This window comes from Girardinichthys multiradiatus, chromosome 3 (genome assembly GCF_021462225.1).
Source record: "Girardinichthys multiradiatus isolate DD_20200921_A chromosome 3, DD_fGirMul_XY1, whole genome shotgun sequence".
Lineage (NCBI taxonomy): Eukaryota > Metazoa > Chordata > Actinopteri > Cyprinodontiformes > Goodeidae > Girardinichthys > Girardinichthys multiradiatus.
This window is the reverse complement of record NC_061796.1, coordinates 14687586-14713940: the sequence shown is the minus strand read 5'-3', so window position 1 is coordinate 14713940 and position 26355 is coordinate 14687586. Positions and strand designations below refer to the sequence as shown.

Here is a 26355-nt window from a genome sequence, read left to right as displayed (position 1 = left end):
GGCACCTCAGTGGGAAGTCTGTGGGAAGGAAAAAGTGTGGCAGAAAACGCTGCACAACGAGAAGAGGGGACCGGACCCTGAAGAAGATTGTGGAGAAGGGCCGATTCCAGACCTTGGGGGACCTGCGGAAGCAGTGGACTGAGTCTGGAGTAGAAACATCCAGAGCCACCGTGCACAGGCGTGTGCAGGAAATGGGCTACAGGTGCCGCATTCCCCAGGTCAAGCCACTTTTGAACCAGAAACAGCGGCAGAAGCGCCTGACCTGGGCTACAGAGAAGCAGCACTGGACTGTTGCTCAGTGGTCCAAAGTACTTTTTTCGGATGAAAGCAAATTCTGCATGTCATTCGGAAATCAAGGTGCCAGAGTCTGGAGGAAGACTGGGGAGAAGGAAATGCCAAAATGTCAGAAGTCCAGTGTCAAGTACCCACAGTCAGTGATGGTCTGGGGTGCCGTGTCAGCTGCTGGTGTTGGTCCACTGTGTTTTATCAAGGGCAGGGTCAATGCAGCTAGCTATCAGGAGATTTTGGAGCACTTCATGCTTCCATCTGCTGAAAAGCTTTATGGAGATGAAGATTTCATTTTTCAGCACGACCTGGCACCTGCTCACTGTGCCAAAACCACTGGTAAATGGTTTACTGACCATGGTATCACTGTGCTCAATTGGCCTGCCAACTCTCCTGACCTGAACCCCATAGAGAATCTGTGGGATATTGTGAAGAGAACGTTGAGAGACTCAAGACCCAACACTCTGGATGAGCTAAAGGCCGCTATCGAAGCATCCTGGGCCTCCATAAGACCTCAGCAGTGCCACAGGCTGATTGCCTCCATGCCACGCTGCATTGAAGCAGTCATTTCTGCCAAAGGATTCCCGACCAAGTATTGAGTGCATAACTGTACATGATTATTTGAAGGTTGACGTTTTTTGTATTAAAAACACTTTTCTTTTATTGGTCGGATGAAATATGCTAATTTTGTGAGATAGGAATTTTGGGTTTTCATGAGCTGTATGCCACAATCATCCGTATTAAGACAATAAAAGACCTGAAATATTTCAGTTAGTGTGCAATGAATCTAAAATATATGAATGTTAAATTTTCATCATTACATTATGGAAAATAATGAACTTTATCACAATATGCTAATATTTTGAGAAGGACCTGTATGTGATTCTCTTTACAACATGTGATACGTCAGTATCCTTTCCAAATAAAATCTCTCTTTAGAGCCGGAGCCTGGTTAGTAAATAATTCTTTATACGGTGAGACTTTTGACTTTGGCTGTTTCAAATAATACCATATGCCACAGTTTCATGTGCTGTAGTTTTATGTCTAGCTGCATTTAAAAAAAACTGACTACTGAGACTACATATAGAGCGATACGCTGATTCTTGTGAATCATTTTTAGCATGTTTTGATGTGAATTTACAAATTGGCCATTAAGATTTAACACGTTCATTTTGACCGCCCATTTTTACGTTTGTCATCTAGGCAGATGCTTTCTGGCAAACATTCCCCATCCACCTTTATCCTAACAATTAATGTTAGTTTTTAGCCACATACAGCGATTTGCATTTTTCTCTTATCTAACCAGAGCACCCTTTTCCACCTGTTTGCTGGGTCTCGTACATTATTTGTCACAAACTGCAAGCAGGCTACTTGTGGCTTTCTTTTCACAAGTAACAGTAGTCCTATCCACGTTTTCTCCCACTGGAGCGGTGGATCTCTGTAGTTCCTCCAGAGTTACTTCGAGCCTCTTGGCTTGTCTTGATAGTTTTTGTTCGTTTTTATTTTTAAAGATTTTCAAGACTATATATCCTTTTTTTCCCTAAAAAAACACACTTGTAGAAAAGTTCAAGGGACATGAATACTTTTGTGCGCTACTATAGAAAGAAGCAAATGAAACAAAGAGATGGCACCAAGAGCTTGTGAAGTGAATGGCGAGCAGGACGCTGAAAACCATAATCAGGTTTGATTGGCAGCGTGGTCAAGGGTTCTAATCTGTCGTGGCCCGGCATTTGCATTTCTTAATTAAATGCCAAAACAATATGATCTTTAACTATCAACAACTCCCCCTAGGTTCCTGAGAAGAGAAAAGCAGCAGTGGGCAGCTGCTAAAGTGAGGTGGACAGCCGAGATGCAGCACATCCATTCAAAGAGTCAGAGGCGAGGTAATCTTCCAGTCTGGGAGTTTAACAAGGAAGACATGGCGATCAATGGAAGAGGAGAAGTCTTTTTTTCCCCTTTTTCTTCAGGAAAAAGAAAAGAAAAGACAATGATCTAAGCCAAAACAAAATGACCATAAACACCATGCAACATAGATGCAAAGGAAAGCATGTAGTTTATCAGTGAATAATGAAACCATAAAGCTGCATTGCAGGAAAAAGGAGCCCAAACAAAGTGTTGTGTTAATTGACATGATGAAGTGTGATTGCACTTAAAAATCCTCTAAAACATTCGTTTGCTGAAGTAAAACACCCTCTCTCTCCCTTCAGTTGGATGTGCAGCTTAATCGCACTATGATCTCCCTTTTCTGGGTCACCCCAAAAACAAAACGGCTAATAACATCACACGTTACACCTGATCCATGGCCATCCATTAGTACCGTGCTTTACATTCAGATTAGGGACGTATCAAAGTGTGAAAAGTTTGGGGGAGGAAGAAAAAAAAAAAAAGGCGAAGCGGGGTTATGTGTATGTATGGCTCTGGCCTTAATGAGGTTGTTGCTGGGAGTTTCTTGTGTTTGCTGCTCTTTAGTCAAGTCGAGGGATGGCCTGGTGATCAGTCAGTCCTGAAAGCACACACAGGGCCGATTTGTCACCGGTGGCTGGCACTGGCAGCACGCAGCTCCTACAGCCGCATGATTTGTGAAACCAGGGGCTGTATTTAGTAGTCCCATTTAAAAGCATATTGGAGAACCGCTCCAATCGTGTGTGTGTGTGTGTGTAAAGTGAGACCGCTTGGTCAAAGCCCAACATGTTTGCTGCACTTGGAAGGAGCGGGTTTTCAGATGTGTGTGTGTGTGTGTGTGTGTGTGTGTGTGCTGGGGGAAGGGTGGGGGGGTACTGAAACATGGGCCTCTCCTCTCATTAAAGGAGATGCTGTGTTTAAACCAAAGCTTGTTGGCTCCTGCTGTAATATGTTTGCGAACATCAGCGGGAGCAAATAAACACATTTGCTCTGCTCGGATTTGGTCGACAACAAAACAAAAACAATAAGATTCCGCCTACAACCAGACCAAATGAAGCAGTTTACTCAGAATCACACAGTGGGAGAAACTAACAACTATCTTTCTACATGTCTGTTTTAGCGGCGTATTGCTTCATCTAAGATGACGTGCACCTGCTATAACTTTATGGCAAAAAAATAAAATTAAATAAAAAAGGCGAAAATCCCCCAATTTACTCTATTCCCCGGCTGAGTGTTAAATAGCTTAACATGTTTATTTGAACATGGCAAAGCTGTGAGGAGGTCTACCACGGGAATGGAAGGAGCTGAGCGCAACATATGGTCAGAATGCAGGGGGTACAGGGTACCACCATAACAGCCGTACTCTTGAACTACTGGATATTTATAGCCTTGTGCTAACCTACATAAACTTCCAATTAGGATTATTTGTACAGCTGGCAAAATCATTTCTTTCACCTTATGCTGGGAGGAAAGTTGGCGAGGAGTATACATTTTTTCTTGAAATGAAAGGCCAGGCATCCCACGTTCACATGTTATTAATAAATCTTCATGTTATTTTTGGACCGCTGGTATTTACACATAAAGCAGTAAGTGTATAAAATAAAATATACATCATGTTAAATGTTTCACTGTGCAGCTTAATTCTGTTGCTGGCTGTTTTAAACAGATTAAAAAAATGATGAGGATGGGGATTATTTTGCACCTAATACCGATCAGAGTATTTTAAGAACAGGCCTCTGCTGATAAAGAGTCCCAGCTCAAAACTTCATTAAAATCAGTGCCATGTAAAAGACATGACACAACAATACAATACAGTCATACAATAGAATATAAGCTACTTGCTTCACAAGACAAGATTTTTGAAATATTTTGGGGAAAATTAAGAATCCCCATTTTCACAATTAGAGCAAAGGTTTCACAGATCCCACTGTGTTTTAAAGACTATTTTATCAGGGTGGACTTCTCAGTCCATATGTTACATTTTTTTCTCCCCGTCTAATTCATAGGTCGTTGTTCTCAAAAAGCAATGAAAATGATTTTTATTAGTTAAAAAAATAAATATTTCATACATCATAAACTGATTTAAAGAATCTCTGTTGAGTGTAGAAATATCGAGTTAAAGCCCGATCAGACAAAGTATTTATAATTGAATCCCCAAGATGCAGTCACAAAACCATTTTAATTTGTCGCTAATGAGCAATCCTTATTTACCTTAAATGGTCTACATAAGTATTATGACTGTGTAGCACTTAATTCACCAACTAATCTGGGTAGCACGGGATATTTTGTCCCAGGAGTTTTTCAGGTCCGCATCAAAATCTTGCCCAATCTTTATCATTTGATTCTGAAGATACAGTACTGTGCAAAAGTTTAAGGCAGGTGTGAAAAATGGTTGTAAACAAAGAATGCTTTCAGAAATATAAAGGATGATTGTTTATTTTTATCAATTTACAAAATGCTAAGTGACCGAACCCAAAAATACAGCCAAAGTCATTAAGAACTGTCTTCAGCGTACGGACGGAAGAACAAGAGTTACTGGAAGTGATGGTATGGCCCCCACAAAGCCCTGATCTCAACATCATGGAGTGTGTCTGAGATTACATGAAGAGACCGAAGGATGTCAGAAAGCCTCCATCCACAGAAGATCTGTGGTTAGTTCTCCAAGATGTTTGGAACAACCTACCAGCCAAGTTCCTTCAAAAACTGTGCGCAAGAATTGGTGCTGTTTTGAAGGCAAAGGGTGGTCACACCAAATATTCATCTGATTAAGATTTCTCTTTTGTTTGTTCACTGCATTTTGTTGATTGATAAAAATAAACGATTAACACTTCCATTTGGTTTATAGCATTTTTTCACACCTCCCTAAAGCTTTTGCACAGTACTGTACATGTGACTCAACCCAAACAACAGGCGACATTTTTCAGCAGAACAGTTTGCTAAAGGGCTATGGTAATACTACCATGTTTCCCCTCTTTTTTGATATGACTTGTTGATAATTCAGCTCGTAACAGATTTCATCTGTGGACACAAATTAGAGAAATTGTTACCGCATCATTAACTAGGCGCTTGGCTTTCAATGTCCAGACTTAATGACTGCTGTTTTGGTAGCGCTCTGCGCACCTCTCCCATGACACTTGAGATATCAAACTTAAAAGGCCTGAGCACAGTGAACAGAGCAAGTAGAGAGACAGAGGGCAAGGTGCAGCATCCAATACAGTCTCTTTCTCTGTGAATAATGTATGCAAGTTGTCAAAATCAAATAGGTTGTGTAAAAAAAATACCAACTCTTTATGGGTCATTTAGCAAAGGTTTGATCAGGACCCTGAGATAGAATCAGGCCATCTCTGGAAACACTATTTTATGACATGGAAAAAACACATTGGTTCCAGTCTGGTTCTCTCATCCGGGGTATATTTTAAATTAACCTAAGACAAATAAGATCTGGGAAGGCTATACCACAGATAATTTCTTGCTCACACTTCACAGAGCAGAGCTTACAGAGCAAATACTGTCTTTAACAATTAGTTTCCATCTCAGTTTGACAAATAAGCCTAAGCTATGGCAGCTGTTGTGGATATAGTTCCTCCTGGGATATTCAGGAGGAACTGTACGTAAAAGCTTGTTTATTCACATTATCAGTCTGAATTGATTCTTCTGGAACAGACAGAAGGAAGGAATATGAATGGTCACCTATCCAACAGGTTTCAACAACTGAAAATATGGTTACCTTTTAAAAAAGCGGAGATGACAAAATAAACCCCTAACAAGCTTATTAAAAAGAAGTGTTTTTAATCACATTAAAACCGGCTCGTCACTCACCCACAAATGTCACATTTGTACTCTCGCATCCCGAGATGCCTCTTCACATGGTTCCTGGCATCTCCCAGCTGAGCAGTAGCAAAGTTGCAGATCTTACACATGAAGGGCTTAGATCCTGCAAACAAATCAGATGCAATAAGAAAAAAAGGAAGAACCAAACACAAAAAGACATCTGTCTCTAATTTAGCATCCATAAAAACTACAGTGCCAAGCAGCTCTTCTTTCACTCCATCTATCCATCCTTGTCACTCTCCTCCATCTTTTACCTACTCTTTCTTTGCCTGTGGATGTGTAAATTGGATTCCAAAGGTCAGGGCGAATACGTAAATCAATTCTGGGTGCACTCGCTACCTCCCATTCCATCATTAAAGCACTAATCACTCTGGCGGGCTTCACAGGGAGGTTTCCTTCTAATTATTGTCATTAATAAGTCCAGAGGGCGGGGTAGCGTTTGAGAGAGTGGCAAAGCTTCTCTTTGCCATCAATCATTTAACTGCAGAGCAGTGAGGGCAGATGCCTGTACTATATGTGTGATGCATGAACAGCCACCAGCTCAACTGAAAAGGGACATAACATAAAAAGTCACTTTTTCTGATATTTAGTAGACATATTTGGGTGTCTGAGTCAAAAAAATGAATAAAGACAACCCTGAACACAGAGTTTTTGGGAGTGCACTATAAGTTCACAAAAATGTCCTTAAATGAGAGTCTGCAGGAGGATGTTTGTAATTTATATATAGTTGTGCTAATAAGTTGGAAGAGTTTCTAATTTTCCTGCAATTTTTTAGAGAACCTAAATGATACAACACAAACTTTTCTGTCACTCATGGATGGGTGAAGCCATTTATTATCCAACAGTTGTTTTACCCAAATGACCCTGATCAAAAGAGTATGAGGACTTAGAAGACCAGTCCAGACCCTTCACTGTTTCCTGTTGTACCCAATTAAAGAATGACTGGGCCCTGGGTTCTGAATCATTGTCCATGTTTGACCCATTAACACCTTAAATTTCCTCCAGCCTTTTCTGGTGAAATGTAATTATCTTGCTGTCCATTTGGACCCACTTCCCTGTAGTTTCTTAGATGACAAAAGTCCAAAACATCAGTGATCCACCTCCGTGTTTCACAGTAAGAACAGTATCCTTTTAATCACCTTGTTGTCTCCTCTCCAACTGTAGCATTCATGATTGTGGCCAGAGAGTTTCTTTTTGGCCTCAACTAATTTTGAGGCTTGTCTCTGTGTTATTTGGTGATTTGTAGGCATCTACTTTGTGACAATGGTGTGTAGAAACAGCTTTTTTCTAGACACTCGACCATTAAGCCCATTTTTTCTTCAGGTGCCTTTTTGTGCTTCACAAAATCCTGTATGTTACTTTGTGGGGAACTATTTCTCTGGCAGTTGTGACAGAAACTCTAGGTGCTCTACCCTGGCCGAGTTTGACTGCTGCTGATTGACATTTTAAATCTCTTAAAAATCATTTTCATAAATGTTTCCCGTTTTAAAAAGTCCCGCTACCTTCTCATCCAAATGCCTTAATTAGTTTACATTCTCTTTCAGCAACAACCGATTACTAAACAATGTGGTTTTATATAACTAAAACAAATAATATCTACAAGTTGGAAGTCACTCAGGATTATTATGATCTGATCAGAGGCCCAAATTTCTCTAATTTCTTAAGAAGCAACCAGCCCAGACAGAGATCAGAACCATCAGTGGAAACTGGGGGTACCCTTTAGATAAAGTACACTTTTATGACTATCACCACAATATTAAATACAATTAAACACAAATTGTATGTCCAGCATGGCAGTGCTGCGCCGCCAAGGACAATAATACTCTGAATCAGAGGTTGGCACCATATGCACAGCAGATGAACAGAACAAATCTCAGATCATGAGGAGAAAAAAAAACAACAACAAAGCTTGTTTTAAAGAAACGCAGTAAGGAGAGATCTGCTGTTTCCTCAGTTTGGGTGATTTGTCTCACTACAAGGACGACAAGTTTGCATAAACCTTATGGATATTCTGATGAAAAATCACTTTATAATTTCTACTAAGTTCTTCTCTTCTTCAGCTCTGAGTAGACAATGTGTAATGCAGCACATTATCGCCCTCTAACAGGCTAAAGTGAAAAACTGTATAACCTTCAGTGAAATGCTGATGCTATGCATCAAAACTTGTAAATAAGAGGTATGGAATTTTATTGCTATAAAGATATTTAATTTGCATTTATTTTAGATTAATTACACAAAGAATAATGAAAGAATGAATGAATGAATGACTATAATAATTCCCCTCTTAATTAATAGCCCCTCTGCAATAACCCCTGTAAACAGCTCATCATTGTTTTGTTTCCTTAAATATCTTTCTATAAATGTGGGTTATTTTCTCATTTTGTTGATTTATGTTTTAACGTAAGCTTTAATAAAGCTCTGTCAAAGGACAATTTCTCTCAGCCAGTGTAGAATTAAAGGAACATAGTATGGATAAATATTTACCAGTAGTTTCAATAATAGCAGCATTTTTATTGTACCTTCAGTGAGCACATACCATGTGCTCACTGAAGGTACATTATAGGAATCTACTAATGGCCACTGCATGTAAGCCACAATTCAAGGCCAAAATGCAATGGAGTGGAATGTAAATATTTGACAACTGAGGAAATACACTATGTCTAACCATGTCATTTTTGAGAAACACCACAAACAATTATTATTAGGGGGTTTACCTACCATTCACAACCCCCCCTCCCAAAAAAAAACCTACCCATTCTTACATACATTAAACATATGCGTATGATGAAGCTAAATGTATAATTTGTTAGTAAGCTGAGTCGAATTTAGGCTGGCATGACACAGTGTGACACTTCAGTCTAAGTGGTAGCCTGGTATAATATCCACGCACGCATCTTTGAGCAAGCCCTCACCCTCTGCCAGTGAATATCCCAAGACGTTCTACAATATTTATTCCAGGGGCAGCTGCTGATTTGATTAAGCACTTTGTGTAGATTACTAATTCGTTCATACACGGGTCACTTGCTGTGAGCTGGAAGTACGACACATCGAATTTTATGCCAGTAACGAAGATTGAAAGGCAAGCTTGTGCTAACAAGGTCCATAAACACAAGGGACAGGGGGATGAGGGTGGGCTGGGGTGGGGTGGGGGTCCACGCACGGCCAGTCTCTTTATATTCCATGTCTCTGCAGTACAGTACACAAATATTTACACAGCCATAAACACAGGAGCTAATAAAAACAGAAAAAAAAAAAATGATTATAGGCCCAAATGTAGCTGCAGACTTCACACCCAAATGTTGCGAAATCACACTCAACAATACAGTCATCGACACCTAATAAAAACAAAAAGACAGTCGTACAGGGTCACACCACACCCACCATAACACCTACATGAAGTTTCAGAGCCCCACCTCGCAGCCGTGCGGGTGCATGCAGACGCCATTATATTCCCAAAACACATTCCCCACTGAGAAAAAAAAAAACAATCATCCCTTCTTCCTTCTCACTCACCCACTTTCAGACACATCCAACCTAAAGTTGAGAAGAGAGAGAGGTGTGTGGGGAGATGATTTGTCCAGATGGCTGGCTGAGCATGAAACATGGCAGAGTGGAGAGAGATGTACCGTTGCCTCCCCCCGTTCCAACATCTTATCACATTAATACTCCACCACTCTACTTAAACAGCCTCCCTGAAACTGAAATTGACCATCAATGCGGTGTCATGTTAAATTAATATTGCCATCCACACAGGGGCAATGTAGCTGCTTCACATCCCAGATGAGACAGAGAATGACTAATTCATTTCCTGAGAGAAGAGAGAAACCTCATGCAATGTTTCACCTCACATATCTTGATAACTTACGTTTTTGTTTTTTTTTCACTTCTACCTTAGACCCTCTGCTTTCAGGTTTGGAGGGAAATAAGAATAAAAAAAAATGTAAATTTCACATTAGATAAATGTGTTTGTGCTCTTGTTTGTTCCATTTCTCTCTGACACCTGGGATAGCAAGATACCCGAATAAAATTTATTTTTATCTCTTCTTTTCCTTTCGACTTTTTCACCCAACAAATATCTTTCTTTTCGCATAGAAATGAGTGGATCTGAATTTTGCCACCAAGTCAGAGACATATTAAACATGATTCTTTATTGAAACGTTTCAGCTGTTTCTGTCAGCACCAGAGTGTGAAAAGTACACCCAGAGAGGCACTTTGGCCTGCGTGCCACCACATAGTTTGATGGCATCTGTGAACAGGTTTTGCACACAAACCTGGGAAAATTTTTGTCAAAAAAAAAAGAAAATGCATGAAGTATGTTAATAGTGCATCTCCACAACTGACAAAAATGACAAAAGAAATCAAATAATGATGCAATTGAGCCGAAAATATTTTGACATTTGGAGGACTGTATGAATAAACTGCAAAGCTGTCCTCCACTTCCCTTTATGCAACTTGGTAGCATGTTTTAACACTTCACTCTGCTGCAATAGGTTCACTTTTTTTTATTTTTACCCAGCACCCAGTATATGATTTCACAAAAGCAAAATAAACCATGGCACATGACAGTAACTTTGACAAATTAACCCTGATTACATGCAAACACAGGGAAAACATAAGCCGTTTTTTTTTTTAAATAAAGTTGAAGCCAGATATTAAGATGGAAATATTTTGGCTTTGTACAAGTCTGATTTACAACATCTGAGGTTGTATTTTAAGCAAAACTTCAAACACACTGTTTCATTATGTGACATCATAGAAAAATAAATAAGTAAATTGGCTAAGAAATCAGGAAGAAAATGATGGACCTCCACAGTCTGGTTCATGGTTGAGTACAAATAAGTGTTGGCGGAAGGAGACAAGCTCTTCCACTAAGTTCAAAAACTCAAAATAAGTATAAACACAATAGGAATGTCCAAAAATTATACTATTTAGAAAGGGGACGGATTATCTGCCCCAGAGTTGAATGTGTTTTGATTCAAAATGTGTGTTAATCCCTAGAACGAAAGCAAAAGATCTTATGAAGACGCTGACCAGACGAGTCCTGTACCAACATGGGCTGAGAGGCCACACAGGGAGGAAGCAGTCATTACTCCAAAACAAACATAAAAGTCAGATAAGAGTTTGCAAATGCATCCAGGGACAAAGAGCCCAATGTTTGGAGACATGCCTAGTGGTCTGATGGAGCTAAAGTTGAAGTGCAGGACCATGACGGCCATCACATCACAAAAAAAGAAGTAAGTTTGCAAGCCGGAGATCAGCATCCCACCTGTCAGGTATGCAGTTGGACACATAACCTTTGGTGCGTGGACAATGACCCCCAGCATGTACTGAAAATAATTACACACAAAATTGGCTTTTGACTAGTTATCTGGTAAATAGTATAGTATAGTAGTCTTTCTAAAGCAGGTAAATGTAAAATCTACTTTAACAGTTTTCCTGCCCATCCTGAGGACAGAAAGCCATTTTAGAAGCTTAGTAGACAAAGACGGTAAAAAAAACAGTTTTTTCTTTAGAGTTAAAGTTTGTAGTCTCTTGAAATGTCCTCAAGACTGAAAACTGTTTTTCTTCAGACCTTTATTAGACTTTCATTTTGTGTCTTTTTTTAGGCAACTGCATGGCTGTGACTGCATGTCACCACAATCATAGTCCCATAAAGACAAATGCTACGTGTGATTCTTATCACTACACTGCATATAGTAAGTGTGTGTAATTATATTATTAGATTTATTGATACGTACTGATAGTCTTATGGAACACACAGTGGAGGAAACAGTCAAAGGAACAATCCAGACAATAAAGTGAGTTTATGGAGATTTTAGACGTCATTAATTGGAATTCATGATTGTCATAAAAATTCAGAATCACGATAAGAGTTGTTTCGCAACAGTGACAGACGAAACGATAAATCCACCATCCCTACCTCATACTCCTTATTTTATGCCTACATATTGACACTTTGTCCCTTGTGCTTTATTGACACCATTTTCATTTGTTTGCTTGTTTGGTTTTTATTATTGTGGCAGAACTGTTAGCAATTTTTACAAAAAATAATTTAAGTATTGAACCATTAAATATGACGAGAAACTCCCTGATTTACTCAACAAGCAGATGACACCACCCTGTTTCTAAAAGATAAAACACAAATCTCAAAAGTGCTGAAGGCGATACAAACGTTTTCTAAAGCATCTGGTCTGCATTTGAATATGAAAACATGTGAAATAATGACTTTGATGCTTTTTGTAATATCCCAAATAGAAAAGAAGTGAAGTATATTATTTCCAAAGATAAAGAATTAAGAGAGGCATCCAGCATAGACACTAAAATCCAGAAAAGTTACGTTATTCACAACGGTTGGCTCCAGTGAGATTTATCTATTTTTGGTTGTATTCTTCTCACTAAAATGAAAAGTTTATCTCAATTTATTTACCCAGCTTCTTCATTGTTCATATCTGATAAAATGCTTAAAAATAAAAAATAAAAAAATAAAAATCAATCAAGACAACTTTAATTTTATTTAGCGAAACAGATGCCATCACATCAGGAAATGTGATGTAGTTAAATCTTTAGAGGAACGAATTTGAATATGATCAATTTTGATCCAATGAATGATACCATCAAACTCAAACGGTTACAAAGTTCGGTCGCGGGGGCAGCAGACTCAGCAGAGACACCCAGACGTCCCTCTCCCCAGACACCTCCTCCAGCTCCTCTGTGGGGAGCCCAAGGCGTTTTCAGGCCAGCCGAGAGACATAGTCCCTCCAGTGTGTCCTGGGCCGTCCCCTGGGCCTCCTCCTGGTGGGACGTGCCTGGAACACCTCCAGAGGAAGACGTCCAGGAGACATCCGGTATATATATATATATATATATATATATATCTATATATCTATATATATAGATATATATATAGATATATATAATTTCATTAAAGAATGTTTTGTCCTCTTGAATTGGGAATAGGTTTTTTTTGGGGGTGTTTTTTTATATTAAATTTTTGGGGTTTTCTACTTTAAAACTCTGTACTTTTTCTGCTCAGGCAATTGTATTTGTACTGCACTTTGTTTTGATGTAAAATGTGCCTCGTTGTATTGTATATGAAACTTTAATAAATAAATACATAAAAAACTAATAAACGAAAGCTTGCCTACATTCCCTGAACGGAGATTATGAGAATATTATCCGTACTTCTTGCTAGAAATGTAATCAAAGTGCATATAATGCAGGTGCTTTCTTAAAATTTTGTTTTTCACATAAAATACGGATAATGTTGGACATTTCCTTTTATTCACCGAGAGAGACTTGATAATCACGTGACCTGGTGGCAAGTCAATGTAAATGAATAGGCCAAATAAAACGTAGGGTTGACACGTATTGAGGAGCCCAAATTGTGACAATACTCCATTTTCCCTTGTGGACCAACGTAGATATTAAGTAAGATATATAGTAAATTTTGGGGGAGACTGGGCTGCATTCGAAGAGGAGTGTTTTTAAATGCCCACACAAAGAAAAGGTTGATGTTTTGGATGGATTTGTCCCTTTGCAGTTCTAAATGGAGACAAAAATCCCACCCTGCTTGATAACTCCCATGTCTGGCACGTGTGTGCATTGCTTTAAGTCTCGGTCTGAGGTCAGACAGCTCGCTTTGGTGAAAAAGTGACCAATTTAGCTCAAAATGGTAATTCCAGTTCATTGGCAAAATGCAAGCATGTGTACGGGTTTCCTTAAAGGGACAAATTGACAAATCTGTGTGCAGCCTCCCACCACCATTCCCCGATTTCACTGATTAATCAAGTGAATAAAAACTAGGTCTTAATTAAAAGGATCTGGACGTGCTCCCTGCTCAGAAACTAGCAGACCCCCACCGTGCTGCTCTGCGGCCCCACAAACAAACTCTCAGAATGAATGCCCACATGTGAAAAGCGAAATAATTCACTGTAATGAGGTAATTCAGCAATAATAACAACTGACATATGCTGTCAAAACGAGGAAAAATTGGCCTTCTCTTTGAAACAGAAAACATACAAAGAAGTGGAGATTTAATCACATAAGCAAGTACATAGCTCTATGGGATAAAAACAAAACAAACAGTTTATATGAAACCTCAGAGTGTGCCCTTGACTGGATGCCATCTTTTGGGACCTCGGTGTCACTACTTTCATTTTCTTAAGTAACACTGAGTAAGTGACCTCAAAACTCAAGAATTATGACACTGGGTAAAGTTATGAATACGTGTAGGGTAACCATTAATATGAAGAGTGTAGAAGCTAAACATTAATCATTGGGATTTAACCTCCAATTCTCACAGCTTTAAGCTATTTGAGTTCAGCAGTAAGAAATCTGACTTTGGCACACAAGGTGGCAGACGCTAGAACCATGATGTAAGATCTGCAAAATGAGACAAATTGTATTAGTCCAGGACTACAGCAACATTTTTTCCAATACGCCCTTTAATTTAAGATTGATTTACAGATCACCCTTTTCACATTTTGCTACTGTCCATCCACAAACTTCAATTTATTTTATCAGTGCTTTATGTGATGGATCAACACAAAACAGTGTATAATTGTTAGGTGGAAGGAAAATACTATTTGATTTTCAAGTCTTCTTAAAAGGATTTGGGTCTGGACTTTGAATGTGCCATCTGAACACTTTAATATGCTTCGATTTAAACCATTTCGTTTTAGCTCTGGCTATTTGTTTGCTGAAAGATGAATCTCCACCCCACTCTCAACTCTTTTGAAGCCTGTAACAGGCATTCTTACAAGATTGCCCTTTATTTATTTATCTTCCACATAGTTGCAGTGTCCCTTACACAACTTGTGGCAAACTTTAAGCAGGACCTCTGGTGGCTTTCTTTCAGCAGTGACGTCTTCTTAAAACTCTTCCATGAAGGCCAGAGTTGGGGAACGCACAGCAAACACTTGTGTCAACAGACTCTCTCGCCAGAGCGGATAATCTCTGCAGCTCATCCAGAGTTAGCATGATCATGATCATGTTCTCCTTACCTGGCCTGTCAGTTTAAGTAGACATCCATGTCTTGGTAGCTTTGCAGCTGTACCATACTCTTTCCATATTTGGCTGATGGCTTGAACAGTCCTCTGTCAGCTTTTTAAAGCTTGGGATATTGCTTTATAATGTAACACTGATTTGAACAACTATACATATTTATCTCTGATCAACCTGCTGTGTTCCTTCATGATGCCGTTTGTTCTCTAATCTTCTCTACCAAACATCTGAGGTCTTCACAGAGCAGCTGGATTTACACGGAGATTAAAACACACAGGTTGACTCTATTTACTAATGACTTCTGAATGACAACAGGCTGCTGTTTTTAGGGGCATCAGAGTAAAGGCAGCTGGATACAAAGCAAGCCACATTTACCTGATTTTTATTTGTAAACAAAACATTTTCTAAATCATAAATCATTTTCCTTCCCCTTCACAGTTATGTGTAACTTTGTGTTGGTCTATCATATCAGTTCTCATTCAAATATATTGAAGTTGGTGGTTCTAACAGCAAAATGTGGAAAAGGGGTATGAATATAAGTACATCTCCAAGAATATCGTGAAATATCTCAAGCCTTTATTTCTTGAAATTTTGATGATTATGGCTTGCAGATAATGAAAACCTAAAATTCAGTGTCTTAGAAAATTTGAATATTACATAAGATCAATAACAACAGGACATTTTAAACAGATGTTAGGCTTCTGAAAAGAAGGTTCATTTCAATGCACTTAATACTTGGTTGAGCATCGTTTTGCATGAATTACTGCATCAATGCGAGGTGGATAAAGGTGATCAGTCTGTGGTCATCTTGTGCTGAGGTGTAATGGAAGCTCAGGTTGTTTTAATAATCTGCATTGTTGGGTCTGGTGTCTCTCATCTTCTTGACAATACCCCATAGATTCTCTCTGGGGTTCAGATCAGGCCAGTTTGCTGGCCAATCAAGTACAGTAACACCATGGTCTTTGAACCAGCTTCTGGCACCTTTGCCAGTGTGGGCAGGTGCCATGTCCCGCTGGAAAATTAAATCAGCATCTCCATACAGCTAGTCAGCAGAGGGAAGCAAAGGGTGCTCTAAAATGTCCTGTCAACTGGATGTGTTGACTGTGAACAGAAAACATAGTGGACCAGCACCAGCAGATGACATGGCACCCCAAATCATCACCGACAACTTGACACTGGACTTCACGCAATATGGATTCAGTCCTTCTCTGCTCTTTCTCCAGACTCTGGGATTTAGATTTCCCAAATAAATCCAAACTTTACTTTCATATGAAAAGATGATTTTAGAGCACTGAGCAACAGTCCAGTTCTTTTTCTCCTCAGCCCCGGGCCTTCTGACATCTCTGGTTCAGGAGTGGCTTGACGACAACATTTGTAGCCCATGTGTAGGACTTGTCTGTCAGTAGTGGTTTTCCATGTGCTGATTCCAGCCTCTGTACACCCCTTGTGAAGCTCCCCCAAATTATTGAATGAATTTTGCTTGAACATCCTCTCATCGCTGTAGTTATCCCTGCTGCTGTCGCACCTTTTACTACCACATTTTTTTCTTCCACAGAATCTTTTATGAATATGCTTGGATACAGCACTCTGTGAGCAACCAGCTTCTTTAGCAATGACCTTCTATGGCTTAACCTCCTTGTGGAGGATGTCAGTGACTGCCTTCCAGACATCTGTCCAGTCAGCACTCTTCATCGTGATTGTGTGGCCTACTGACCCATACTGGGAGACCATTTAGCGGCTCAGGAAACCTTTGCAGGTATTTTGGGTTAATTAGCTGTCAGTGTAAGTTTCCAATATTTAACTCTGTTTGGGTTTTCATTATATGCAAGCCATTATCATCTCAACTACAAGACATAAAGGCTTGAAGTATTTCACTATGCATGTAATAAATCTATATAATACAAAAAAAGTTTCACTTTCTAAAATGGGTGAGCAAAAAATATTTTTTTGATGTACCGGTACTTTTGCAAGGCACTTTATGGTGACAGATTAATAATAAGTAAATAATATTAAGTAAAATCAGCAAACAGTCGAGACAGACTTTGAATAATAGTCATCAAGTTAGCTGATGGCCTTGAAAACCCACTACGACCATCCACGGTCTCCAAGTCCAAAGCTTCCTTACTTCATCTGACTCTAAAAGGAGGCTTCACACGCCCACAAAGACACATGTACACACACAGTAAACACAGAGCATGGACTTCAATTAAAGTCCCATTAAAGTTTAGCCTGAAAGGGGGGATGGACTATGGGAGGCAGAGAGGGGCATTTATTGATGGTGCCCTCACATCTCATTCCTGCATTAAGTTGATTTTAAAAGCAATTAATACACACGGTCAGGGAAAAGTAATGGAGCACCCCGTGTTCTTAACCTGCCGGACATTTCCCAGCCGAAGCCCTGACCAAAGCAGCCCTGCTTTGCATTATAAATGACAAGATAAATCCTAATGGATTGAGGATAATCAGCTAGCCATGAAGGCTGACATACACCCACACACACACACTTGCTAGACATTCAACCTCTCTCTCACACAAACACACACACAGATATATATATGCACAAACGTGGACATACAGACACAAGGGAAATTAAAGGCTTTGAATATGTCTGCATTGATTATTTTAAATTATTAGCCCACCTCTCTTTGGACCTCCAATGCTTTTAGCCTAAGCTTTAACACATTTACAGAGACTTATTGACTATAATTACAACTGAGTCTTAGTAATGGACACATCAATTATGAGTTGCACATGTCTCTGACCAAGCGGTGCTCAGGAAATCCCAATCTGGGGTCCATTAGCGTCTCTCCTGTTGGTTTGAAGCTCAATCAGTCTTTACCTTCACTTCTACAAAAAGAGCTATTACCTGGCTGGAGTAGATAGTGGCCTTAACAATAGCCTGAACTGCCACTGAAGACCCCGTATCTCCCTATTTAATGCTGCTGCACCTAAAAACAAAGGCCCAATAGCTAAACACTCACTAAAGGAGATTATTGTTTTGAGATATCCCGGAAAATGTGTCACATTTAAGTGCTCACGAGACGGCCAGAGAGCAATGTACCTAATCTGTATCAGTTACAAGAGGGTTTTAATAATGTATGCAGCTGCAAAGTAGTGAATTTGTAATAATGCATATGTAATGATGTGTTCAAATCAAGCATCTTAACTGTGTGTTACTGCTAATAATTCTATGCATGTTTTCAAAACATGTTGAAAGTATCAGAGAGATGTATATTGACTGAGCGAGTGCACAACGGAGAGCTACATACCAGTGTGTGTGCGAATGTGTGCCAGGAAGGCCATGGAGTTGCTGCTCTTGCACACCTTGCCGCAGTATTTGCACACGCTGCCCTGGTTCTCCTCGCGCTCCCGGTTGATCTGCTCCGTGTCCTCCAGCACATACTTGTTGACCTCCCTCAAGAGCTCCTCGTGTTTTTCCTTGATGTGGACAAAGAGGTCCTGCTCTGTCTCGAAGCGGTCGGTGCACTTCACGCACTTAAAGCTTGCGCCCCCTTCGGGCAGCTCCTCCACGCTGTTCTGCTCATTGCGGAGATGGGCGGCACTGGAGAGGTGCTGGTGCAGGTTGCTCTCAGTGTAAAAGGACTTGCCACACACCAGGCAGTGGAAGTGCCTCTCTTTGGACGGGTGCTTCATTGAGATGTGGACGTTGAGACCGCTGATGCCGTCTGCCATGAAGCCGCAGTCCTCGCAGCGAATGCGAGAGCTGCTGCCTTTGGCGTCATCCCTCACCTTCCCTTCCTTGGGTTTGAGCTTTCTAACATATGAAGAGCTGGGGGACATGATGCCGGATTTTGCTCCCCCAGTCAAACATATGATAGAGGCCTCGCCTTCCAGTGCCAGACCTTCCTGCAGTGCAGCCTCCTGGTCTGCAAGGGCCTTAAAAGATACAATGCTGGCATCGAATGGAGGGGCTTTGGACATTTGCATATCAACAACCACTACATCTTCCTTCAAAGTCTCCTCTCCTGCTTGTGTACACCCTACGTTCTGGTTGTCTTGATGTGCAGACTTATCTAATCGAGGTTTAAGTTCTACTGAAGCTTGCTGCACCGTCATCTCAGCTGTCTGGTTGGTTGTTTCTGGTTCATTGTCAGCAGAAGATGTGTTAGTTGTTGCTGGCGTTTCATCTTCTCTGCCAGTTGCTCCAACCACAACTCGAACAATCTCTGTAGTGACAGAAGACGCAACTGGATCGTCTATTTCCATATGCTGACTGTCAATGTAACAAGATCCCGACACTTCAGAGGGGTTCACAAGTTCACAGTCGGAGCACGGGTTCTGCCCAGGAGAAACATTGATATCGGTCTCTTTTAAAGGAAGTTCTGCAGCTGTTTGTTCTTTGCTCTTTTGCAGCTCCAGGTATCTCTGACTCTTTTGTTTATGCTTCTCTGTGCTAGCATGACGATACATTTCCCTGCTGGTTACAGCGTAATAGCTGCATGCTAAACAAACATGCTCAAAATCTTTGGTATGCTTTCTCTTGACGTGAAGATGGAGGGATGGGATTGACTGGGCAACAAAATCACAAAGACTGCAAGCATTAACAGAGTCATACTTGTGTTTTTGCTGACCTGCGTCTAACTCTGTATGCTCTTCATCTTTGTGTTCCTCAAGAAGTTCCTCGTCGTGTTCTTGCTTTGTGTCAGTAGCCTGTGGGACAGTAGACGGTGTACTGGTTGGCTCAAGCAATGGTGGACTGGTGTCGGCCCTTGCCGGGTTCTTATTATTAGAACTCTCTTGTGCTCTTTTCACATGTTTCTTAGTTAAACAGTGACGATCCATGTCTCCCTTGGTCACACAGCTGTAGTTGCACAAAGTGCAGTTGTAGCCATAATCTTTGCTGTGTTTACGGCGAACATGAACACTGAGGTTGGTGGCATTGGACACGACCAAGCCACAGTATCCACAAGTGGTAGAAGTACCTTGTTTTGGTCTTCCTCTTCTCTTTCTTGGAGGTTCAAGCTCTACATCTTCCTCCTCAGACAGCAAGGACTCTGCTGCCTCTGCCAGCTCATCGGTTTTTTGTTGTTCGTCAGTCAAAGTAACGACCCCTTCTCCAGCAGCCCCCTGATCGAGGTCACATACAACAGCATCATCTCCCGCAGAGTCTCTGCTTACTTTCTCAACGCACTCCTCAAATGAAGAAGCTTCTGAGCTTTTCATTCCTTTCTGCTTCTCCAAATGGCCATCAGACGACAGGTGAGCACTCATCCACTCTGAAGTCGCTGCAAAGAAGTTGCACACTTTGCAGCGGAACCACTCTAGGGTGAGGTGTTTATCACGAGCATGCCTCTCCAGTACCGCAGTGCTGCCCACCCTGAAATCACAGATCGGACACTTCAGCTGGAACCTGCTGAGAACACGTTTTGGTGCCACTTTTGATGGTGCAGCCTTTTCAGTGCCGCCACTCTCCACGGCCTCCTCCGATTCGACCGCATTCTCATCCAACTCAACTGAAAAGACAAGAGATATCCCTCTTTTTAGTCTTTCTCAACGTGCAGAAAAACATAATGGCCATCAATATCTAAGATTAATATTTAATTCACTTAAAAACATAATTCACATGTAAGGCTGATGATCAGATATTTCCATTAAATAAATATTAACTGTGAACAGGAAATACTCACAAGTTAAAGGGACATCTTTGGCATGGTATCTCTGAATGTGAACATCAAGAGGAGACTTGTCCCTAAATTCATGTCCACAGTAGTTGCAGGAATAAATTATCTTAGGTTTTGGGATTCGCTTGCTCACTCTTCTCTCTTGGCCAGCATACAGCTCTTCTTGATCTAGATTTGGACTCTGGTTTTGTTCACCATCATCTTCCACGGTTTTTAGGGTGAGCTCATCTTGGACTTCACAAACATCGACATTATATACATTTTGTTCATGAGGCTGAGGATTTTTGTCAATTGCTTTCCCATGTTTTCGTGTATAATGAATTTTCAGTGATCTCGGGTACATGGTTGAGAAGCCACAAATGTTGCAAACGTTCTCCTCATCTTCACGTCCACTGTCTGGCAATAGCCTCTCAGCCCGTTCTTCTTCTGCCTTATTGAACTCACTAGTGCTACCAGGGGAGTCCCCTGTGGTTTCTTCCATCTCCATGTCATCTGGAGGCACCTTCACAGAGTGGTTTTCAGCTGATTTGCTCTCAGCATCCACTTTTCCTAATATCAGTGTTTTTTCCATATCATACCTTTTTCTTATTTCACACAAATGTGAAATCCAGTTGCATCATCAAAACCGCATCACAATCCTGAGGAAAAAAAATAAACAAATGCAAAGATATTTTATATGCGGCATGTCCAAGTGTTTTGAACATATTACTATATAACAGCTAATATCAGCCCCAAGATCAGGGCTGTGTAAAATGCAGCCCCTGGGCCATTTGTAGTACTCAGAGTGATTTTGTGCAGTACCCCAAATGCAATTCAAGAATTAGACCATCCAGTACAGGCAGTTCATAGGCTGCAGAAAGCATTCTTGAAGGAGTGAGCCATATCCTGTTCTTGTTGCTGTTAATAGCCTATGACAACTGACCCTTACATTTCAGAAATCATATGCCTTTCTTTTAATAAAGTGTAAGACCCTTTATACATTTCTAATCCAGATCCATTTTCTACATAAATTTGATTACTTTGTTTCTTTTGTTAAAACTTTTTTGTTTTGTTTATTGTTGACCATGTAAAAGTAAAAAAAAAAAAAAAACATCAGAATGCCATTAGTTTTTGCTTTTTTTTATCTAATTTTTGTGGGCCGCAAGTACTTTCATTTTTAAAATGTTGGACCGCATGGCAGAAAGTTTTTACAACGCCGTCTGGCAAAACGTGATTAAATGTCGCCATCTAGTGTTAGTAGACATGAACTGTCACTTAAAGTATGGTAACATAAAAGGTGGTTTGTTGTTTTTAAGAATCACCATTGAAAGGTTAGATTATATCACTGTTATTTATCAGAGTGAGTTTATATAATATAAATAACCACTGTAGATAATCCTTCACAAAGCTGTATTTATTTAAGCCTTTTCAACTTTATCTCAGCACAATACACTTAAAGTGTGGTTTGCTAGAATAAGGTTTGCTGTCAAATCTACAGTTTGGTGCACTGAATAGGACTGGTAAATGTAATTGTAGAATATTTAATCTTGCATGTGATTAAAAAAAATATATAGAAAGTATAATATTATGAGCAAACAAATGCAAGGTTAATGCAAAAGAAAAAGGGTATGTCAGTTATTCATCCATTCTGGTAAAATTTGTGTGTTTCCCTCGCCTAGTTTCCATGACTCTGATCTGCTTTGTTTTTTTCTCTACTCAAATGTTTTTAAATCTTATCTTTTGAAACACTTTCTACTATTTTTGAGAAGTGTTTTTTTTTTTTTATATATATTTTTTTCGGGCAAAGTTAATCCACAGAGTCTTTTGTTTTTCATTTTTGCCATTTTCATTGTTTCACAATATGCTTTGTAACTAATTCGCACTAGTTACAATGTGGGAGCAGCATATTACATGACAGACCTATTCTATCCCTCAAATCAACCCGCAAGTCTTTATTAATAGTGCTTCGGCCATGGATTCAGATTACAGATAATGCAGGTAAATTTCATTGAGACATGTCTCATTTTCAAGATTGACCTTTTTCAAATAGATATACTAGAAAACAATGTTAAAATACCAAAAATAAATGAAAATTACAACTGAAAATAAATGAATTCGGTTTTTTATTTCTAATTTATGTTGCATATTCCCTACTGTTGCAGTTGACTTTCTGTTAAATAATTCCCACAATTTTCCATTGGTCAACTTGAAACTCTGAGACGTAGATCCCCAAAACCTTCACACCCTTTACATTCTGCTACATTACACCTCTGTGTAATGTCCTTCTAAGCCTCAATGCTACCAGATTGATTTGAACATGAAAAAAATAAAAATAAAAAAAAACGCAAAGGGTACTCCCTCCTTGCTAAAGTATTTATACTACTCAAACCTTTTCACATTCTGTCAGGTTACAACTATAAACATCAATGTGGATTTTATGTAATAGACCGACACAAAGCAAGGCATATCTGAGTAATGAACAGAAAATGATTTTTCCACCTTCAGCGGCAGGTCTTCTGCGGTATGTCTCAACCAGCTTTGCCCATGTAGAGACTGGTAATTTTGCCCATGTAGAGACTGGTAATTTTGCCCATGTAGAGACTGGTCATTTTGCCCATGCTTCTGTGCAAATTAACTCAAGCTCAGTCAGATTGGATGGAGAGAATCTATGAACATCGATTTTCAAGTCTTGCCACAGATTCTGCAATAGATTTAGGTCTGCACTTTTACTCAACCATTCTTAACACTTCTATTCGCTTTGATCTTATTCATTGCACTGCAGCTCCGGCTGGATGTTTGGTGTTGTCGTCCTGCTGAAAGGTGAAACTCCACCCCAGTCTCAGACATTAGCAGCCTCAAACAGATTTTCTCACAGAACTGCCCTGTTCTAGCTACCTCCACCTTCCTGTCAACTCTGACCACCTTCTCTATCCCTAAAGTAGGATGCTCCCACAACGTTCAGTCCACCACCGTAGGGATGTTCTGTTCAGGTTGACGTGCACCGTTTGTTTTCTGCCACACATAGCGCTCTGCATTGAAGCAGAAAAGGTTTGATTTTGTTCTCATATGATCAGAGCACCTTCTTAGAACTATTTGCTGTGTCCCCTAGGTGGTTTGTTGCAAATTGCAAACAAGACTTTTTATAGCTTTCTTTCAACAATGGATTTCTTCCAGCCACTCTTACATGAAGCCCAGATTTGTGAAGTGCATAATAGCTGCAGTCAACAGATTCTCCCACTTGAGCTGTGGATTTCTGCAGCTCCTCCAGAGTCACCCTCTCAGATTAATTGCTCACCTTGTCCAGACTGTCAGATTAAGTGAATGGCCATGTCTTGTTAGGTTTGAAGTTGTGCCATATTCTTCCCATTTTAAGATATCTCAATGAGATGTAACTTTAGAACTTGTCTGATGTGCTACTTGGTCTTTGTGACGCTGTTTGTTCATCGATGTTCTCCAACAAACCTCTGAGGCCTTCCTTCATAGTAAGAATGAATACTTCAACAGGCTATCTTTGCCTATTAGGTGACTTCTGATGGTTATTGGTTGCCCTGGATTTTATTCAGTGGAAATAAAGTAAATACGGCTAAATACAAAATTTCAAAATGTTGGAAATGCTTCACAGTTATATCCAACTTTCTGTTGTTCTATCACATAAATTCTTAATACATTTAAGTTTTTGGTTGTAACATTACAAAATGTGAAACAGGTAATGGAAGATGCATTTTTTGACAATGTAACTAAGCCGCCTCAACAGGTAAGATTACTAACTTGTAATCATGCCAGTTTTTCTTTCATGTTTACTTTGACTTGAAGAGTTATGATATGATGGTAAATATTACCACTTTTGGATGTATGTTTTTGTATTCACAAACACTAGCCAATTGTGTTTTTTTTTTTTTGTTGCTAAAATAAAAAATAAAAAACAATGACAATGTTTGTAGCAATGTTTTTTTTTTTTTGCATGCTTTCCTCAATCTGGGTCCGCTTACAAATTGATTTGATCCATTTTGTGATGTGTTCCTATAAACTCTAATTTTAAAGCAGGGGTGTCCAAAATGCAGGCTGGGAATTATACTAATTTTCCCACTGACTACTTTATTGGTTTAAATAAAATATTGCATGTTTAGGTTATTGTTGAGCAGGGAAAAAAATCAATACAGTTTTATAAAAAAAAAAAGTTTTAATGGCCCACCAGCACTTTCGACTTGATGATTATGGCCCTCAAGGTTTGGACAGGCATGGAGGATTTCCACTATCAGAAAGTTGTTCCATGCACAGTCGGATCTGGAAATGGTACATTCTCAATTTGAGTCCATTTGTACTTAAAATCCTTGAGCTTGGGCTTAATTGTAAGCAGGAACTAATGCTTTATATGCACACATTTAGGCAAGAAAAATCTACACCGTGTATGTATATGATAACAAAAACCAGAAAAGAGAAATAAACTTGACTTGATTTTACAACGTAAAAGAATCCGCTTTAATCCCCTATTTGTTTTTGAACATTATGGATGTAACAGATGGAGCGATATATTACAATTGAAAGAAATATATATTTTTTTTAAATCGTTACCTAATGTGCCTTTTTTTAACGCAGGTCTATTTGACAAAAACACCAAATGTTGTTCCAATGAGTAGCAATAGGTTTAGTTTTTTAGCACACGACAACTGCAATAAAAGGAAATTAAGATAAAAGCACATGCAACATCCTCCCCATTTTACTTAAAAACACAGACATGTTCATTTTGGCTGCTGACAACATCAAGTCGGAATGTTACCATCCTAACTAGCCTGACAAGACTAACTGAAACTCGTGTTAAAAAGTTAGCCACGGAGGACTAAACAGCACGCTCAAACGTTTACAGCAGGGAAAACTATAAAAACCATCCGGCAACCAGGTACACTTTCGCAAAAGCCCACATTATTGAGCGCACATAAGTTTAGCTCCCCGTGTCGGAGGTACGGTTATGGAGCGCTGCTGCAGATGGGTAACTACTGCTAACTTGCTAACTAGCAACATGTTCCTCTACTGTACTTTTACTGATACGCAGCGCGTCCAATTAGACTCCTTCCTCGGCTGTGATAGCCAATCATAGCGGGGGTAAGGCGGTTCTAAAATGCTCGAACGTTTGGAAAACGACGGCAGCACAGAGGCCCAAAAAGGAGGCTAACGTCGACCTTTGAAATAGTCATCCACAGAGTCTAAACAGCATGTTAAAATACCATAAATGCGTCAAGGTCGTCAATTTAAACGCATCCTGAGTAAAAATCTGGAAGCATTATCATAAATCAAGCGGACTTACCCAATGTTATGTGACTATTACCACGGTGCGCGCTTTTTTGCTGCTAGACACAAATGGCGTACCGTAGCGTGAGCTGTGCGTCACAGGAGAGGCGGCCTTGTCCCCGGGTTTTTCTACATCACCTGTTTAGATCACATGATGCATTTCAGTACCGTGGGAAAATTGAATAGACCAAAAAATGCACGTTAAACCCTTTTATTACAATTTAGCGCAAACAAGACTTTGCATCAGCATTATAATATAATAATAGTGAAAAACAGACAGACAATTAAAGTTAAAGATGTACTGGCAAAAACATAAACCCCTTGCTTATTTTCAACTTTTACAATTCTACAACCATAATCCGAAAATCAATCCAGGTGGTCTATATAAAATTAAATCATAAGAGTGCCCATAGTTGTTATACCTAAC

At 39.7% G+C, this 26355-nt stretch overlaps 1 protein-coding gene across 1 annotated transcript in view; it reads right to left on the bottom strand.

Moving 5' to 3' along the window:
* znf407 (zinc finger protein 407) overlaps positions 1 to 26028 on the bottom strand; it is a 222730-nt gene extending 196702 nt beyond the window's left edge. Inside the window, exons 1-4 of the mRNA XM_047361951.1 lie at positions 25945 to 26028; positions 20670 to 21301; positions 18291 to 20495; positions 6007 to 6121 (exon numbers count right to left, since the gene is read on the bottom strand). Coding sequence (XP_047217907.1) covers positions 6007 to 6121; positions 18291 to 20495; positions 20670 to 21234 — 2885 coding nt within the window. The 5' untranslated portion in view covers positions 21235 to 21301; positions 25945 to 26028. The remainder of the gene's footprint in view (positions 1 to 6006; positions 6122 to 18290; positions 20496 to 20669; positions 21302 to 25944) is intronic.
* Between the last annotated feature and the right edge of the window lie 327 nt (positions 26029 to 26355).